The sequence below is a fragment of the Eptatretus burgeri genome, chromosome 1, assembly GCF_056783735.1.
Source record: "Eptatretus burgeri isolate ZD-2024b chromosome 1, Ebu_testis_v1, whole genome shotgun sequence".
Lineage (NCBI taxonomy): Eukaryota > Metazoa > Chordata > Myxini > Myxiniformes > Myxinidae > Eptatretus > Eptatretus burgeri.
The window spans coordinates 52499159-52519320 of NC_140961.1; the positions used below are offsets into that span (position 1 = coordinate 52499159).

Here is a 20162-nt window from a genome sequence, read left to right on the forward strand (position 1 = left end):
CAGCCGCGTTCCCCATTACGGGTTACAACGTACGGACTTCCGGAGAGTGATGACTTTGTGTATTCTAATAATTTCTCGATTTCTTATGCGCATTTATAGATAAACACAATGCCCCAAGTTATGATCGTTTTCGTATTAGACGGTGCATAAATTTTGGTGACATCTGAGTGCTGGTATGCTCCGAACCAGGAAGTAAATTTTTTTCTCTCTTCTCTTCTCTTTTTGTTTTTCCTTGCCACGACATTGCGAAAAGGTAAAATACGTTGGCGCTAATTGAATAATTGGGTATTAAAACTAAATTGCGAATAATCGTAACTGCGAATAATATGCGAACTTCCGGGCCACGCACGTACGGGCACGCGAGAGTGAAGAAACGGCCTGTGTGGTTGTTGTTTGTTGCTCGCGGTTTGAATATTTATTTATTATTATTATTATTATTTTTTTCACGGGCACGCACTAGTCTGCTAAAGCCATGTCATTCATTCAGTAGCATGCTAATGTCTTCTCATATCCTTATTCAACATGCATTACCAATACAAACTCTTGGAAAAGCCTTAGGTCACTGTGAATTAAAAACCTGAACAAATACACACAAATACATCTTCATAGCGCAGATCTGTTTTAAGTCAATTTAAGTAAAAAATTATTTTTATTCAAATCCACATCGACATACTGGATCCATCCATCCATCGGGACCATACTCTGTGCAGAGCGTTGGTGCTGCTTAAGCAGTCTCCTTGGCTATTGTGCACAATCCTGGATGGGTTGCCACTCCAACACAGTATACCAGCAAGCTGGCACTCATTTTGCCGACCTCATAAAGGATGACAGGCAGAGTCAACCCCACGTAGTATTAATTCAACAGCCAAGTGGGATTTGAAGTCTTTTCGGTGATAGTCATACATGTCTCAGGCTTTGGATGGTCCACTTGTCCAACTGTGTCCAGCTCTAGTGAAATGAAGCTGCACCATGCCATTGCTAAATGCCAGACTGCCCCAACAATGATTGTCCTTATTTATCGGAAAATCAGCAAATTGGAGATACCAGCATAGCCAGAACCTTCTAGATATTTTTTGTCACCATTCCCTCACCTGTCCCTCGACTAAGTATGCAATAATCTCATACAGCAATCGCATCATACTAAAGTATGCAATTTGGTGTCGGTCTGTCTGTCTGTCTCACCACGATACATTCAGTCGTTATTTATCAAATGTCAACCAAACTTGACAGAAGGACTAAAGGTCACACAATGGAGGTTGGCACGACTTCATTTTCCACGTTGGGTGAAATCCGTGTTCAGGTGTTTGTCTTTGTTAGGATTGCTTATCGTGGCATTTTTCCAAGGCTGCTTCTAATAACGAAAGTAATAACAACACCAATGATCATAGCATAATAGTAATGTTATTACAAAACATATCAATACCCGTCATCGGTCATCGATCAGGAGTGGAACCTTGCTGCCAAATTTCAGCTAAATCGGCCCAGCGGTTTAACCGGAGAAGTTGAAATAGGAGACAGACGGATGGTGCACAATGAGAATACCTGATCTGGAATTTCAATTCCAGATAAGCTAATACTATCCACTTTCCTGTTGTGGAATTTTCTGATTTGTTCTATTAACCGACCTGGTGTAAATCCTGTTACTCAATTTGTAGGAAACAATTAATTCACTGTCCACAACGAAAAGTACATTTGATCAGAGAACATTTATTTGCGGTACCACGGAGTCCAAAACATTGAGATGGTAAACATCCACAATTATTTGCACTAAACTAAGCTTCCATTTCCTGATATATATATATATATATATATATATATATATATATATATATATATATATATATATATATATATATATATATATATATATATATATATATATATATATATATATAAGCCTGGTGTTGGTGCAGTGGTTAGGGCAGCGGCTTGGGATCCAAAAGGTCCTGAGTTCAAGCCCCGTTGGGCCACTGAATTAATACACCAGGGGGTTGACTCAGCCTGTCATCCTTCCGAGGTCGGCGAAATGAGTACCAGTGTACTGGGCCGGTGTATACCCCGGTTAAAATAGGTGTACCATATCCCTGTGTCGTAAGAGGCGACCAGGGTTGCGTCAGGAAGGGCATCCGGCGTAAAACATGTGCCAAATCACTATGCGGATCATACGGATGATCCGCTGTGGCGACCCCGAACGGGAGCAGCCGAAAGAAGAAGAAGAAGAAGAGATATATATATATATATATATATATATATATATATATATATATATATATATATATATATATATATATATACATACATCTTGTGGAGGAGTGGAGACAAGTGGGGGAACAAAGAGAGAGCATGATGACCTTCAGCTGGTCTTGGTGAGAGAGGATAAAACATTAGGTTATAGGTCTTACAAATAAATGAATATAAGGAATTGTGTATATAAAAGACAGTGAGTACATGGGTCTGATAAGCATTAGGCAAAAGAACTCAAACTGCAATACGTGTCCACTGGGTGAAAGAGAATGACATAATCATGGCAAAAGTTGCAGTGCCATCAACCAGGCCACCCTGTAGCACAGCAAGACATTCCCCCTCCCCCCCCCCCCATCAACACCCAGACAAAAGGGAAACACAATTGACAGCCAATTCGACTATAGCATAAAAATTAAATTTATAAAGCACCAGCAACAATTATTATAATTGAGAGTACATGAATATAATTATTTTTTTCTCCACATTCCCCAAGGGGTTTTTCCTCTATGGACAAACGCCATGTGTGTTTATGTGTATATTTATAGCTTATCATGGTGTTTTATGGGGCACCCCCACCAGAAATAAAAAAATATTATAAACCACAAACACCTATGATTATCTTTTTAAACAGTCACTGCTGCTGTTTAACGCTAAACTGAAAAGGCGGAAACCCAGCGTTCTTGTGGCAATATCTGCTTATCGAACCTGAGCCGAGATATTCTGCAATCTGTATACGCCGGAGAGGATGATAGCATGACCCTTCCTGCCACTTCCGTAGGGAGTGGGTGTCTTATTACTTAAAATCATATTATGTAAACTACCTCTTATTCATACATCTTTTTATTTTGTATGCAGCACAAGGCTGTGGGTTCGCATCATTGATTGAGAGTGCGGCTGTGCCCTCTGTAGGTTACGGGAAGAATTTTGGATTTGGCCAGGGTGCCAGCGATAGCTCGCCTACTCTTTGCGATGAACACCTTGGGATCTTTAACATCCACCATTTAATACCGGCAGACGGGATGCCCAGTTTAACGTCCTCCTGAACGACAGCACACACACATTGATGAATTACCCTGCCTGTGAAACACTGCGATGACATTTTATAGCTGGGTCAACATTAAAACCCAGGCTATACAGCTTAGAGTTGAGAGTGCTTACCTCAAGGCCATCCTGCCAGCCCTATTTGCTACATAACAGAATTGATCTAATTGCCTTGTGCTGAACCCTCTCCATGGATGACATTTGGATGACATAGGAATGTCATTCCTTCTGTCATTCCTGAGCTGATGGGACCAAAACTGCACACAATATTCTAGAATGAGCCTCATGTATATACAGGATGATTTTTTTTATTTTATTTTATTACATAACCCTAAATACCGGGCGGAGTGGCGTACGCCTGTAATCCGGCTACTCGGAGGCTTAGGTTGGAGGATCGCTTGAGGACGGGAGCTCTGCACTGGACCGCGTTATGAGAGGGTGTAGGGCAGCCCGGAATCATGGCGAAACCCAATCCTTATCCCTATGTCGTAAGAGGCGACCAGGGTTGCGTCAGGAAGGGCATCCGGCGTAAAACCTGTGCCAAATCAGTATGCGGATCATAACGGATGTTCCGCTGTGGCGACCCCTAACGGGAGCAGCCCAAAGACGAACAACAACCCTAAATAATTCCCATACACGGAAAACGATCTGTTATGAACCTAATATTTTGTGTAAATGTAGCCGAATGTTACAGAAAGATGTAACATTATCCTGAGAGTTACAATTATCACATGACCCAACAGTGACGTTTAACGGTTTTCACTCAGTCATGCCATGACACTCACTGTGGAAGAATGCGTATTTCTCATCGAACATTACAACAAGAATGCATCATTCCATCGGGACCATACTCTGTGCAGAGCGTTGGTGCTGCCAAAGCAGTCTTCTGGGCTATTGGGCACAATCCTGGATAGGTCGCCACTCCGACACAGGATACTCAAATGGCTCAATCGTCCAGCAAGCTCGTACTCATTTTTCCGACCTCAGAAGGATGACAGGCTCAGTCAACCCCACCTGGTATTAATTCAATGAAAAGCGGGATTTGAAATCAGGATCCTTTGATCCCGAGCCCACCACCCTCACCATTAAGCCAACACCAATCAATCCTTACCCTAACCCAGCTGTGCAACAGCTACAAGCAAGACACAAGTGCACTTGTTGAACATAGCAGAGCACAATAAAGCAACCTGCTAGAGGCTAAGCAAGTAGGAATGTAAGTACATCTCAAAAGTCATACCAAAGAGACCTGTTCAATTTCCATTTAATGTGAATGAGTTATGACAATCGCTGGAGCCGTAGCTATTCGTGTTTGCAAGCATAACAGAGAAATAATGCAAGTATCAATCACAACATTATTCATGATTATACCTTCTCCAACCAACAAATAATTATTCATCACAAGTCCTCATGCTTGTGAAAAATGCACACAGCAGAGTCATACAACTTAATAGGGTTGTACAATTCCACAATGTTTGGCCTCTGCTCAATTTTCATCCCAGCACTGCTTGCTCATTCTCCCGACCCCAGGCGGTGCAGAGGTGAGCAAGAATGCACCCTTTAGGGAATGTCAAATTGCGTTTAAAAGTTGCTTTGGTGGTCGTACGAAACCTTCAAAAATCAGTGATTTGGAAACTGGTGAAGCAGTTCAGAGAAATAGGCTGCGTGAAAGTTAAAAAGCACAGGTGCCAGCCAAGTGTTACACCAGAGAAAGTGGATGAAGTGCGGGGGAAAATGGAAGCAAGCAAGAAGAAATCTCTGAGACATTTAGCACAATGAGCTCACTGTTCATATTCCAGTGCAAAGATGGCAGTCAAGACACTCAAACTTTATCCCTATAAAATTCATGCAGTGCATTAGTGACTGGTGACAGATAAAGATAATTATGTAGCCTACTGTGAGTTGCTCCAGAAGATGGTAAGAGAATGAATTTGAACCTGCAACATGGTGGTGGACATCTTCAGCACTTCATTTAAGGTAATCAATTGTGTGGATCCATGTTCCGTTTTCCTGTACCATGAGGCGACACTTACGCTATGCTAAATATTAGGTTCCTAACTGATACAGTTTTCAGTGTGTGGAAATTATTGAGGGTTCTCAAATTAAATTTTTTTTTTTTTTAAATCACTCTGTACTTCAATTTTAATAAAATAATGATATTAAAGATCGATACAAAATCCTGAAGTGGCCTCGTACTTACATAGCCATATTGGTAGTCTTCTTCACTCCGATACTATACCTCTCACATGCCATGCCCTGCCATGATTATATACGAGGTGTGTTCAAAAAGTATCCAACCTTAATTTTTCGTGCGTAAACAAATGAAGCTAGGGAGGCATGGTTTGGTGCACGTATGTAGGCAATCCTAATTCGTATGCGTGAATATTTTCCCGCCTGCAGAAGCTGTCAGCCGCCAACAGACCGCCAATGAGTGAGGAAGTGAAAGTGAGCACCGTCGGATTTTCGTTTTTGACAAAATGACGGATCACTGTGGTCTCATCGCCAGTGATCACTGTGTTGAAGAGGTTGGGATCACTGTTCACAGTCTCCAGCATGTCCTGTGCGATCTCCAAATGGAGTTGCTTCTGCTCGATCGTTCGCAGCTTTGGCACGAACTTCGCTGAGATTCTCCTTAAGCCCAAATCCTCAGTCACAATGGAATGAACGGATCCAATGCTGACGCCCGCCTCATCACTTGGTCAATGACGATCTCATTTTGGGATGTTGAGGGCCTACCAGAACGTGCTTCACTTTCCACTGATGTGCGACCATCTTTGAAGCGGTTGTACCAATCTTTTATCTGTGTGGTGCCCATTGCTTCGTTCCCGAAGGCCAGTTGAATCTTGCGGATCGCTTCCATTCGGGAATCGCCAAGCTTTACACAAAATTTGATGCAGTATCGTTGTTCAAGTTTTTCCGTCATTTTGTCAAAAATGAAAATCCGACGGCGCTCACTTACACTTCCTCACTCATCGGCGGTCTGTCGGCGACTGACAGCTTCTGCAGGCGGGAAAATATTCACACATACGAATTAGGATCGCCTACATACGTGCACCAAACCACGCCTCCCTAGCTTCATTTGTTTACACACGAAAAATTAAAGTTGGATACTTTTTGAACACACCTTGTGTGTGTATATATATATATATATATATATATATATATATATATATATATATATATATATATATATATATATATATATATATATATATATATATATATATATATATATATATATATATATATATATATATATCATGGTTCTTGGAAGTATTATGAAGGTGATTTGTGTTCTCCAGTGTGCAAGTATATAATTCAATTCAAAGAAAGGTTTAAAAAGGCTTAAACACATATAAATAAATAAATTCTGGGTTTTACCGCCATTTTACCCAGTGTATATTACATCATCGTACCTGACATGTTACACATTATTTGTGCCTGTTGCTTGTGTCCTTTATAATATCCTTAAAAACCAAGTTTTGCTGTTTGGAATGATTTTCGATTTTGTTTAACTGCCAGGGAGGCAGAACAGAGTAAAATATTATCCCGCTCTCTCTGTGCATGCGTGATCAGGGCAAAATTCAATGCCAAAGTATGGTAAAATGGGAAACTTGTCTTCCTATTTATGTTCCCATTCATGTTCAAAATATAACATTCGATTTAAATAAGTTATTCCTCTATCATAAACTGACGATCATAAACTGATTGGACGGACGGACGGACGGAGAGACGGACGGACGTGGACCAATTATTGCTTAACCCCACTTTTTAATTCATGTGTGCAGGGTAATAAGTTTATACTAATGACATTTACACCATGACTAGATGAGTACATATTACTATGAATATATATTATGCTATATTCATCTTCAGACACCATGCTCTATCGTCTATAATCTATACAAAGCGTCTATTCTGTCAAAGCAATTTCTTGGCTTGGGTTGCAATCCTGGATTACTCGTCACTCCAATGCAGGATACTCGACTGAGAGTGTACGAATTTGGACTTTGGCCAGGGTGCCAGCAATAGCTCGCCTACTCTTTACGAAAAACATCGTGGTATGTTTAATGTCCACCAACGAATGCCGGAAGATTGACGCCCAGTTTAACGTCCAACCGAGGGAGGGCACACACATTGATGAATTACAATTACCTTGCGTGTGAAACACCAGGATGACAGTTTATAGCTGTGCCGAGATTCAAACACAGGCGAGAGAGAGCTCAGAAGGGAGTGTGCGTACCTTTACGTTATCCTTCCAGCCCTATATATTATATTATGAACATTAAATACTTTTTAAGGTAATGAAAAAAATGTTTTAAGTCTAGTTTCAAATGCATTTGTTGATGGGCATTATGTATATGCATAGATTGAAAGATTGTTCCAGAGATTTGTGGCAGGAACAGAAAAAGCCCGGTCACCTGCATCGTGAGTTGGGTGTCCGGGAGTCATTTGCAGATGTTCTGTGGATGATAAACAGAGTTTGATGGAAAATGTGAACACTTTCGGAATGAGGAATTCTTTCGGTATATGTAATGGAGGAGGCCAATGGGCCGACCACGTGCCTCGTGGTTGCAGCAGGTTCATCAACATCTCAAGGAGATGGGGATGGGCCAGGCATCTGCCTGGGGGATGGCCAGACGGAGGCCCTTGGAGTACCGGCGGAAAGTGGACACAGCGACTTGCTGCTCTGGTGCATGCTCCCATACCTGGCCTGACCTGAATTCTGTAATGTATGAAGGTGCATGTCCGTTTTGAGCCTTGTAAGTGAGAAGCAAGATCTTGAATGAAACGCATTGTGGGATTGGGAGTCAATGCAGTGAATGAATAACAGGGGAGATGTGTTCTCAACTTCTGGTGCATGTGATGAGGTGTACTGCCATATTCTGGATATGTTGAAGTGGAGTCGTATCAAAGCTGGGTAAGTTGATGAACAAACTATTGCAGTGATCAACATGAGATGTTACAAATGTGTGCACCAGGCATTTGTTGGAACATTGATCGAGATTGTTCCAGATCTTTCTATTTTTGGAGATACAAAATGCTGCTGCAAGACAGATGTTCCAGATTTGTTACTTCATGTTAAGCACATTGTCAGCGACCACATCAAGGTTTCTAGCAGAATTGAAACAACTAATTTCTTCACCACCGATATGTTGATCTGGCAGTTTAGTGGAGTTCCGAAAATGTGACATGATGTGCAGACCTCCGTCTCGGCACCATGGAGCATTACACTGTTATCACTGGCCCAGGACTTCATATCTTCGATGCACTCCTCCAGTTTCTCGACCCCACTGGATAGTTCACTTCGTGTGTTGTCAGCATACATCATATGATGAACACCTTTATATGCATGGATGATGTCACTCAGAGGACCAGTGTGCAGGATAAAGTCAAGAGATCCCATAATGGATCCCTGTGAAAAGCCTGGTGTTGGCTTAGTGGTTAGGGTGGCTGACTTGGAATCTTATGGTCCTGAGTTTCAGCCCCGTTGGCTGCTGAATTAACACCAGGTGGGGTTGACTCAGGTTGTCATCCTTCCGAGGTTGATGAAATGAGTATCAGTGTACTGGTGGAGGGGCACAGCATCAGCGGCATTGCCGTGCCTCAACAAAATTAAAGCAACTCACAGCCAAAGCTGCCATATGCAAGAAGAATAAGAAGATCCCTGTAGTACATCCTCGGGCAGATGAAATCACTCCGAGAGAAGACCGATAATGACTGGCATCTGCTTACGATCCTCTGGGTTGGAATCATGACACTTCAAGGCCTCTCCACTGATGCTATAGTTGTGATTGAAGTGTCGAATAATCATAATGATGTGATCTATAATGTATAGCCAAGGAGACTGCTGAAGCAGCACCAACACTGAACAGAGTATGGTCCCAATCTCCTCTCCTATTATGTCAAATGCCATTGAATAGTTCAACAAGATTGACGACCACAACTTCAACACCCTTATCCACAGCCAGGAGATCATTCTGAATCCTCAGCAGTAAGGTTTCAGTCGAATTATACTGTGGATATGTGGATTGTGTCTCAGGGAACAGACCATTATCTTGAAGGTAAGTCCACAGTTGAATCATCTCCAACATCTTGGTGATGAACATCTGGTTGGCAATGGCTCTATAATTTGGGTCAATACATTCCAACTGTGGTTTATTCACAAGGCACTATTTGCGGTCTTGTGTGCATCAGGTACAATACCATATGTCAGGGAAAGATTCACGAGTTCAGTGATGACCAAAACGAACTCATCAAGGCACTCTTTCATTGGCCTTACGGGTACTGGGTCAAATCAGAATGATGATGCTGATGCACTTTCTCGGAGCATCTTTCAGACTGCATATTCAATGATGGGTTCAAAGTTAGTAAATTTGCTACTTCAAGACATGGGTAGATTTACACAGCTCTGTGTATGATAGGAAGATTGCAAAGAAACATTCCCTTTGCTTCTCAAACCTCCTCCACTATTTACCAAGGAGTGTTTGGTTTGAATGAGACAACTGTTGATTTCTCTGGGGCATGTTTGTCCAACAGCTCTCGTAGTACATTGTTATACTGTATAGAAACATCTGAAGCATCTGTGGCTGTAGACAAGATGAACAATGTGTTTTATAAAATAAATTTTATAAGATGAGATTCACTGTTCTGGGAAATGAGTTGCAGCTGACTTTGAGCATTAGCCTGTTATCAGAAAAACCAAGATTGATGGAGGACCAACCTGGGAAACATAGGCCCCACCTTTTTTCTCACAGCAAAAAACATGATCTTTTCAACTTTTACTTTATAAAAACCTATTGTTCATCCTGTCCACTGACACAGAATGACACTAGCTTCACACAGACAGGTAATCATTGTATATTCACAACCAATCAGGATGCCATCAGATTAGACTTTGGCCCGATTTTAGTGTGAGGTTTAAAATGGGGGACAGTTATTTGCTCATATTAAACATGTAGCAAATAAGCTTAACTTTTCACCCTTTATTATGAATGGCGATCATAGATACTGCAGCCACAAATTGCAGGTGTAACAGATTGGATGTTGATTTGATATGGTGGTAGGCCGATTAAGTTGGCATATCTTTCCGAAAATCATTCGAGCTTCCTAAGTTTTGTTTTGGATGCTCCCATCCAGGCGAGCAGTGAGTATTCCATCACATACCTGAGCTGAGCCTTGTAGGTGGTGGAGAGGTCTTGAGGGATCAGGAGGTGAGCCATTCATCACAGATTACCCAGTGTCTGTCTGCTCTGCTCTTGTAGTCACATTGTTGATTTGTTTCACTCGGTTGAACTTTTGTTCATTGGTGCCCTTAGGATGTTGACAATGGAGAAGTCTGGAATTGTGATGCCATTAAAAGTCAGGGGCATCTGGTTGGGATTTCTCTTGTTTTAAAGTCATTATATCTGACAATGTTCAAACACATATGTTGTCAGGTTCTTGCTTATAACAGCTTGCAATATCATAGGATTGCCTGATATTATCTTGCACTTCCATATAATTGAACAGGTTAGGCTCATGTAGATTGAAAACTTATCCAAGCATTATATTTTGGAATTGTGATTTAGTGGGTCCTTATCAACTAAGTCGCTGTCTGAAAGCAATGGCTATGTTTGTCTTCCTGTTTGAACAGAAGTATACTTTACAATACATTTTGAAAAGTAGTTACATTGAAAAGCAACTCGCTTTAACAAAGGAATTACATTTTGGCAGAAATAATGTGGAAAACATGGATGATCTTGATATTTTAGAAATGTTCTACACCCTTAGCATATGAGGGGTTAACATCTTCAGGATATTATTCCCATTTTGGAAATGTTGGATTCAATAAGAACAAGTTATTATGTTCTGTATAATGGCAGCTTTCCCTTGTCTTGTTTTCTTCCTCTTTTCAGTACACACCGAGCATGAGAACAATAATCCACGGCACAGATGACAAGCAGCTTCGGGCCTTGTGTGTTGAACCATAAGTACTCACTCTTCTTGTCTTCTGAGAGTAACCCATTTGACATGTTTCTAAATCTCCTGCATGTTCTTAATGCGAGCAAGCATGCCCCAGGTTCTGGATGTTCCGCGGATTAAAACAACAATAAAAGTGTATATCGATAGTCGCCACAAGCACAAAGCCTACACGCTCTTCCACGCACTTTCTGCTGAAAGCATTCCTGGAGTCAATACCATGCGATGGAGTAAAATGAAAAGTTTGTTCCAGTATGTGCTCCACATGTGTAAACATTATATTGTGAGGGTAAGGAGAAGAAACCATGGTAATAACCGGGTTCATTATCGACACTGCATTCCATTTTTAACATGTCAATTGCCAGTTTTTATCAAGACACAGTTTTAAAGGGAATGTTGTCATTTTTGAATCACACAACTTAGCAACATTAATCAATCACTTTACCTAAATCCTTTTTTTTACAGCTGCATGAACATATGTTTGTGAGATTTTGTTATAAATGATCATTCTAACTATTTAACTTGACTACTACTTCACAACAAGTTTAAATGTGTTTTCAACTTTGGAGATTTCCCGGTAAATGTTACTGACGAAAAATAACAATTAAAAATTGAAGTAATGTATTTGGATTAAAAAAAAAAACCCAATACATTTGCAGATTTTCAAATGTCAGTTTACACTGTGAACGTGCCACTGTGACTACGTAAAGTACAGTAGCACAATGCTCTTAATTTGTACAAATACAAGGATAACTATTTAAGTTGTAGCTTCCTGCCTGCCACTGCATTCCACTCAATGTCCACAGCAATCGCAACTTAAATATCTTTCTTTCCATTTGTGTATGAACCGATGTGTTGCATTTCGGGACCTCTTCCTCCATGTGCTGATGTGAAAGTATATATATTCTTGTGCTATCGCTCTGCTGAATGTTGATTACCTGGCTGATGTCCTTTTATTTGCAATGTATGGTTACATGGAGGGAGTGCTGGCTGTAGTTTCTGCCTTCATTTTGCTTCATGACTTTTCTCTTCTGTTCTGTGATTTATTAATACTACTACTGCTTGAAAGTTTGAAAACAATTTTAAAACCATAAGGTAGAATTTATTTTAAAAACGATTAAGGTAGAATAGTTAATGGTGTTAATTATACTCCTGCTAATAAACATTATTATGTTGAATTTCATTGTTTGAATAATTAGGGTTAACTTGGATGAAGAAATTTTTATATTTGTTTTATATTTATTTAGTTCACACCATCAAAGTTAGCAGTGGGCTTCTGCCATCTAGTGGACAAAGTGTGTGTGTGTGTGTGTGTGTGTGTGTGTGTGTGTGTGTGTGTGTGTGTGTGTGTGTGTGTGTGTGTGTGTGTGTGTGTGTGTGTGTGTGTGTGTGTGTGTGTGTGTGTGTGTGTGTGTGTGTGTGTATGTGTGTCTGTGTGTGTGTGTGTGTGTGTGTGTGTGTGTGTATACATACAGTATATATATATATATATATATATATATATATATATATATATATATATAATACATATATATATATATATACATAATACATATATATACATATATATATATATATATATATATATGTATGTATGTATGTATGTATATACATTCCCATTTTCTCTGCATTCGTCACAGTATCAAACCATACAAGGACTGTTATTTCAACTGGCAAGGTGATTGTAATCTCTGGCCTGGCTCTGGGTTCAGTAACTCAGTCATTTTAATCTGTGATGGTAAAACTGACAAATTATTTTTTAGTACGTGCAAGCTATATTGTACAAGGTAGTTGCCTTCAAGTTAGACTGAAAATCCTTTTTTAATGCATTCACATTACCATCCAAATTATATATATATATATATATATATATATATATATATATATATATATATATATATATATATATAATTTGGATGGTAATGTGAATGTATTAAAAATATATATATATATATATATATATATATATATATATATATATATATATATATATATATATATATATATTCCAGCAGTTTGATGTACAGTATTCATTGCAAAAAAAATTGAAGTTCATGGAATGCACGCAAATTTAAATTTATGAAATAACAGGTTTAGGAGTATAAATATCACCTCTGGAAATAAGAGTTGACATGAAAGTGAGAGTATGTTATCAATTTGAAAACTTGGAGAAATTGGAGGGAATTTGAGAGTCGTTCCAGAAAGAATAGAAAAACAAAGAACCAAAACAGTTGGTGGAAACAATCGTCTTTGACTTAGGGAAGTAGAAAATGAACATGTTGGGTAATCAACACATTACTCTGTGGGACTAGTGGGGGACAGAAAATGGCAGAAAATAACAACAATTCAAAATGAAAGACTGAAGAAGCTGTGGAAATTGTAAAACAGGAGAGGCCTTGTGTCTTGTCATGCTGAGAAAGGTTGACAGTACTCTTGGATTTAGAATCCGACAATTTGAAGCAGGCTAAGGTGTGATGCAGTAACATAACCCACACAGTGAAGAAAACAATGTGACATGGAACTTTAGATGACTATCTAATATACTTTTAAGAGCTACGATGCAACAAAAATGTCTGGTGGTACTTGCACATATAGTATATGACTTTAAATGCTCGCTTTGCAATGTGATATACAGGCTATGACACGTTGTGGTTTTGGAGAAGTGGTCAGATTAGTCAGATGTTGTTACAAGGCATTTAATCGTTCCACAGATGAAAGCACCTCATGCATATTGGCAAGGATGATCTGAGAGGCTAAAATATTTTGCTGTTTTGGTTAATGTCAGAGCTCTTCCTCCACCGATGCCAATCGATTGAGGAAGGATGTAAAAACACTCACCTGAGATGGACAGTTGTGGCAGACTCATTGTTGCAGATTTGTCACCTCTGTGATATGCCATTCATGCACTTAGTAAAGTGACTGAGATCACCATACTTAAAAAAAAAGTTCTTCCTAAAATTAGAGATACGAGTTATGTATAAAGTTGTATTGTTGTTCGTACAATACCATGTTACAGGAAAAATAAATGTTTTCTAAGGAACCTAAACTAGTTACAGTATGTTTGTATAACTGTGCACAGATGATGTGCTCTAACTTTTAAATGAAGAATGTGTGAAAAGTCAAAGATATTCATTGTCTGCAGAAATATGTGCATTCAGGCATTTTTAATCATGGTGCCGATTAAACTTTAAAAGGAGGAGTGTCAAGATGGCCTGAAAATAACAGCCCCATTTCTCAAAACATCACTGAAAGGTACCACAGATATATGTTACTGAATATTAAAATTGAAAATGAGTCGGATTGCGCACACACACACACACACACACACACACACACACACACACACACACACACACACACACACACACACACACACACACACACACACCTGACAATTCTATTTATGAATTGTACAGTATCGGCTATTCCTAAAATATAATGTAATTGAAAGGATTGCTGTAAATGATGATAATTTCACAGCATCCGATATTCAACTGTACTTGCATTGTAAACCTCAAAACAGTTCCTCAACTTAAAATAAGAATTATAACCTGTAAGTAATTGATTGGTTTCCCGACCACCCGGATATTCAGCTGGGCACCTTTCTTCGTTGAGGTTTTGATCCTTTCAGCTCAGAACCTGTCCAAACGGCGGTTGGGAGATTGGGGGTGGATAACGATGAGAGCAGCAGATAGTGATGGGCTGGAAGAGGAAGGAGAACGGCAGAATGATTGAGGATGAAGTGCAACATGAACTGGAGGAAGAGCTGGCCAACAAAATAAAGGAGATGAGATGTGTACGACTCAAGAAAAGACCACAACTCTATAAAATAGAAAATAACAAAAATACAGGTGATGACCAACAGAGCACTCTGAAAAATCATATCATGGTCAGCAGTTTTGAAGGAAATCAACACTGAGCTTTGCAGCAGCATTGCTCATTCACGAAAAAGTGACAGGCAAACATCGCTGCAAGAACAATAAACCAGGCCCTACAGCCAAAGACAAAGTTCCACCATGGAAATGGAGACAAATGAAACAGAGAATAATTGAGATGGGAAAGGGAGAAATGCTGCAGTTTATAAGAGGAAACAGAAGTCAAAAGCTTATACAGAGGCTCTAAAAAAAAAAATGCCAAGGATAAAGACCGAGTGGAAACAGTTGCTGAGAACAAACGAGAAATCGAAATGATAGGAAGAGATTTTTTAAAAGATGGGAGAAAACAAAACCAGATGTTTGAAACCAACACAAGTATGCTACCGTGAATTAGGTAAACAAAAATAAGATGTATCAAGTCCCCATGAGAGGATAGACTTGAAATTTTTTGGAAAGGAATGTATGAAGACCCAAAAGAACATCATGAGGTGGAGTACTTGCAGAGTACTTGCATTTCAAAACATGGAAAAGAAAAAGCAACACCGAAAGGAAATGCCCCAAGTGCTAATTGATGAAGGGGGAAAAAAGAGCCAAAATGCCAAACTTTCAAAGCCCTGGCGTGGATGGAATTCCATATTTCTGGCTAAAGCAATAAGATGCTCGATACAATCATGACACCCGAGCATTCAACAAATTTATCAATGGCAAGGCCATAGTAGATGAATGGCTCACAGAAAGTAACACCTTCCTCGTCCCAAAATCTGAAGAAACACAACTACCTCACAATTATAAACCAACAATAATATGTCGACCAACAACAAACAAACTTCTGACGGGAATCATCACAGAGATCATGTGCCATTACCTATCCCAACAAGGAAGCTGAGAGGCAGAACAGAAGGCATGTAAAAGAGGATGCTAAGGAACGATAGACAACCAACTACGAAACAAGGCCATACTCGAAAACTGTAAAACGAGAAGAACCAAACTGCCCACAGCATGGGCAGACCACAAAAAAGCTTTTGATGGTCTTCTACATTCATGGATGATAAAATGCATTTGATTGTACAAGATCAACCCCCAAATAATCAAACTGGTTGAAAAGGCAATGGAGCTTTGAAATACCACTTTGATATTATAGTACTCGGAAGGAAAGATCAAAATACCAGGAATGAAGATACGATGCAGGATCTTCCAGGGTGACTGCATCACATTGAATGTAATCGATTTGCTACTGGACTCGGATGTCACAAACAGGGTCACTAAATCGGATGAGGGCCACCAAATGTCACAAACAAATGCAGAAAACAATTACCAAAGTACACCTACATAGAATGAGACTGATCCTAAAAACATACCTCTCTCCAAGGAATAAAATCAAAGCCATTAACCAACTAGTAATCCCAGTATTCCAGTACAGCTGTGGAATAATAAACTGACTACAAGCAGAAATCAATACACCGGATGTCAAAACCATGAAACTCTTCACCATCCACAAAATGTTCAACAAAAAACAATGCATCCCTACAATGTACCTGTCAAGACAAGAAAGAGGGAGCGGCTGAATGATATTCAACCAAGTGCACAGAATGACAACTATGATTTGCTGAGTACGTGAAAAGTTCAACAGACTACCAAACTCAATTTGTATGCAAAAATGGAAACAGCAAGCCAGAGAAGGTACCCCATACCCCACCTAGCAAAACATTTCCAAAGACATGTGCGACTGGAAGATGTCACAGATGAAACTGAAAAAGCAACGAATACAGCCCCAAAAAATTGCAAAAACGGCAAAAGAAAAATATATAGCAAAATATCAACAGATATACACCGACAACTGGGAAAACGACAAAAGAGCAGGGAGGTATTTCAAAAAAAAAAAGAGTTCAACAGAATGAGCATAGACAGAGGGCTCATTGGAATGAAATGGAAGACCAAGAGGGAACTCGAAGAAGTAAAGAGCAAAGATGGAGTCATTAGGAGGAACCTGAATAGGATTTGGGTTTCAGCTGCTACTCCACAACCCTCAAACCCATCCAGGTGTGTGTGTGTGTGTGTGTGTGTGTGTGTGTGTGTGTGTGTGTGTGTGTGTGTGTGTGTGTGTGTGTGTGTGTATGTGTGTGTGTGTATGTGTGTGTGTGTGTGTGTGTGTGTGTGTGTGTGTGTGTGTGTGTGTGTGTGTGTGTGTGTGTGTGTGTGTGTGTGTGTGTGTGTGTGTATGTGTGTGTGTGTATGTGTGTGTGTTTGCCAGAAAAGTTGTACATTTATCAGTGGTTTATTGAGTGTTTGTATTCACTGAAAAAATTTTAAAAAGTATGATGAAGTTGCTGAAAATTTGGAAAATTAGGCATTTATTAATTGTATGCTAAGTTTCATTCAAATCCTCAGAAATACATTTCAGTAATAACAAAATGGTTGTTTTCAAGTCCTGATGACACTCCTCTTTTGTCATAAACATACTGTGGATTTTTATTCTGGCATAATAAATAACCTCTTCTGTCAATTCATAAGGTGAATCCATGAGTTTGTTGTTCATCATTTTGCTGAGATCACACAATCTTCATTGTGCTGACATGCTAATCTGTGACCTCAAAGTTACAAGTGTTTTGATTCACTGATGATACTAATAGTTTTCATTAAAAATAGATGTTTGTCCAGAGAGAGCTATTAAATGCACATGATTGAACAGTTTTTTTAATTTCAATTTCAAATGTGTAGTTTGAATTTTCAAATGGTTATAGGAAATTGAGTATGTATATGAAATAAATGTCATAAATGAATATTTATTCAGTTTCTATAATGTTCATTGAATGCACATATGACTACTACTATTACTACTATTACCACTACTACTAGCACCTCTTTAACAATCCCATTTATTTCACATCCTTCTGGGGTCATTCAGGGAATCGTCAATAGTAGATGAGGTACCCAGATTAATGTCGACCCAAGAGATGCGGCACTTTGTGATGCAATTCCCTTTTTCTGAAGCACTAATCCGACAGTTTATAGTTGGATGGAGAATCAAACTCGGACTACATAGTTCAAAGGTAAGTGTGATACTGCTGTACCATCCTGTCAAACTGAGTGCAGACACAATTATGCAATCTCACTTCTACATAATTTTATCATTCTGCATTTGTTGTAAAAGTGATGTGAAAATTTTAATTAGAAGTTGACAAATTCTCCTCAATGATTGCCTTCACGAAGTATTAATATAAATTACCAGCACAGAGACAGACACAGAGAAAGATGGAGATGTTTATACACATAGATTTCCAATAGTGCTTATTTGCTTAATTGCTGTGATTCAACAAGATGACTTTGCCACTTTTTGAGTAGTTACAGTGCCTTCACAAAGTATTCAAATCCCTCGACTTTTGTCACATTTTGTTGAGTTACAGCCTGAATTTAAAATGGATGAATTTAAAGAAAATTGTCACCGAGCTACATAAAATACCCCAGAATGAAAAACTGAAAACGTTTTTAGAAATTTTTACAAATGAATGAAGAATGAAAACCTGGAATGTTTTGCATCAATAAGTATTCAACCCCCTGAATCAATACTTTGTGGAAGCACCTTTGGCAGCGATTACAGCTTCGAGTCTTCTTGGGTATGTCAGTATGTCTGTATCAGGTTTGCACATCTGGGTTTGGGGACTTTTCTCCCATTCTTCCTTGCAGATTTGCTCAAGCTATCAAGTTGGATGGGGAGTGTCGGTGAACAACAATCTTGAAGTCTTTCCACAGATTCTCAATGGGATTCAAGTCGGGGCTTTGGATGGGTCAACTCAAGGACTTTCATGTTCTTGTTCTGAAGCCATTCCATTGTTGCTTTGGCTGTATGAATGGGGTCATTGTCCTGTTGGAATGTAAATCTTCACTGCAGTCCAAAGTCTTCTGCACTCTGAGGCAGGTTCTCCTCGAGGATTTGCCTGTATTTGGCTTCATTCATTATTCTCTCTATCCTTACAAATCTCCCAGTACCTGCTGCTGAAAATCATCCCCATATCATGATGCTGCCACCACCATGCTTCCCGGTAGGGATGGTGATGTATGGGTGATCAGCTGTGCTCGGTTTCCTCCAGACAGCGCATTCAGGGCAAACGGTTGAATTTTCATCTCGTCAGACCACAGAATCTTTTGCCTCATGCTCTCAGAGTCTTTCAGGTGCCTTTTTGCAAACTCCAGGCACACTGTCATGTGCCTTTATCTCAGGAGTGGCTTCTCTCTGGTCACACTCCCATAAAGCCTAGATTTGTGTAGTGCTGCAGAGAGACTGCTGTCCTTATGACAGGTTCTCCCATCTCAGCCAAGCAACTCTGCAGTTCTGTCAGAGTGGTCATTTGGTTCTTGGTCACCTCCATGGCAAAGGTCCTTCTTGCCCATTTTCTCAATTTGGTCCCACGGCAAGCTCTAGGAAGAGTTTGGGTCATTCCATATTCTTTCCATTTCCTAATGATGGATCTTACTGTGCTCTTGGAAACTTTAAACACTATAGAAATTGTTTTATACCCTTCCCCAGATCTATACTTCCTCACAATTCTATCTCAGAGTTCTCTGGACAGTTCCTTGGCTTTCATGGAAGAGTTTCTGCTCTGACATGCACTGTCAACTGTGAGACCTTGTATAGAAAGGGGTGTTTCTTTATAAATAATGTCCAATCAATTGAATTGGCCACAGTTGGACTCCAATCGAGTTGTCGAGACATCTCAAGGATGATAAAAGGAAATTGGATGCACCTGAGCTCAATATGGAGTGTCTCAGCAAAGGGGTTGAATAATTATTGACACAAGACATTTCAGATTTTCATTTTGAAATAATTTGTAAAAAATTCAAAAAAAAAAAAGAAAAAATTCCACTTTGTCACTGTGGGTTATTTTGTGTAAATCGGCGACAATTTTTTTTAAATAATTCAATAAATGTAAATATATGCTTTTGGCATGTCCTGTATAAACCAATGTAAATTTTCATTGTCCACCAATTTGCCATGGTATTATTTTTAACATCATTCATTTCGACAGTGTTTTATCACTCAATCAT

At 39.4% G+C, this 20162-nt stretch overlaps 1 protein-coding gene across 6 annotated transcripts in view; it reads left to right on the forward strand.

Annotated features, from left to right (window-relative positions):
• TTYH2 (tweety family member 2) overlaps positions 1-12422 on the forward strand; it is a 181700-nt gene extending 169278 nt beyond the window's left edge. For all 6 annotated transcript variants that reach the window (XR_015058944.1, XR_015058945.1, XM_085884022.1 and 3 more), the window contains 2 exons: positions 10423-10496; positions 11181-12422. Coding sequence is in view for 4 of the 6 variants with exons in the window: in XM_085884022.1 (XP_085740148.1) it covers positions 10423-10458 (36 nt within the window). In the remaining 2 variants the exon portion in view is untranslated. The remainder of the gene's footprint in view (positions 1-10422; positions 10497-11180) is intronic.
• The last annotated feature ends 7740 nt before the right edge of the window (positions 12423-20162 follow it).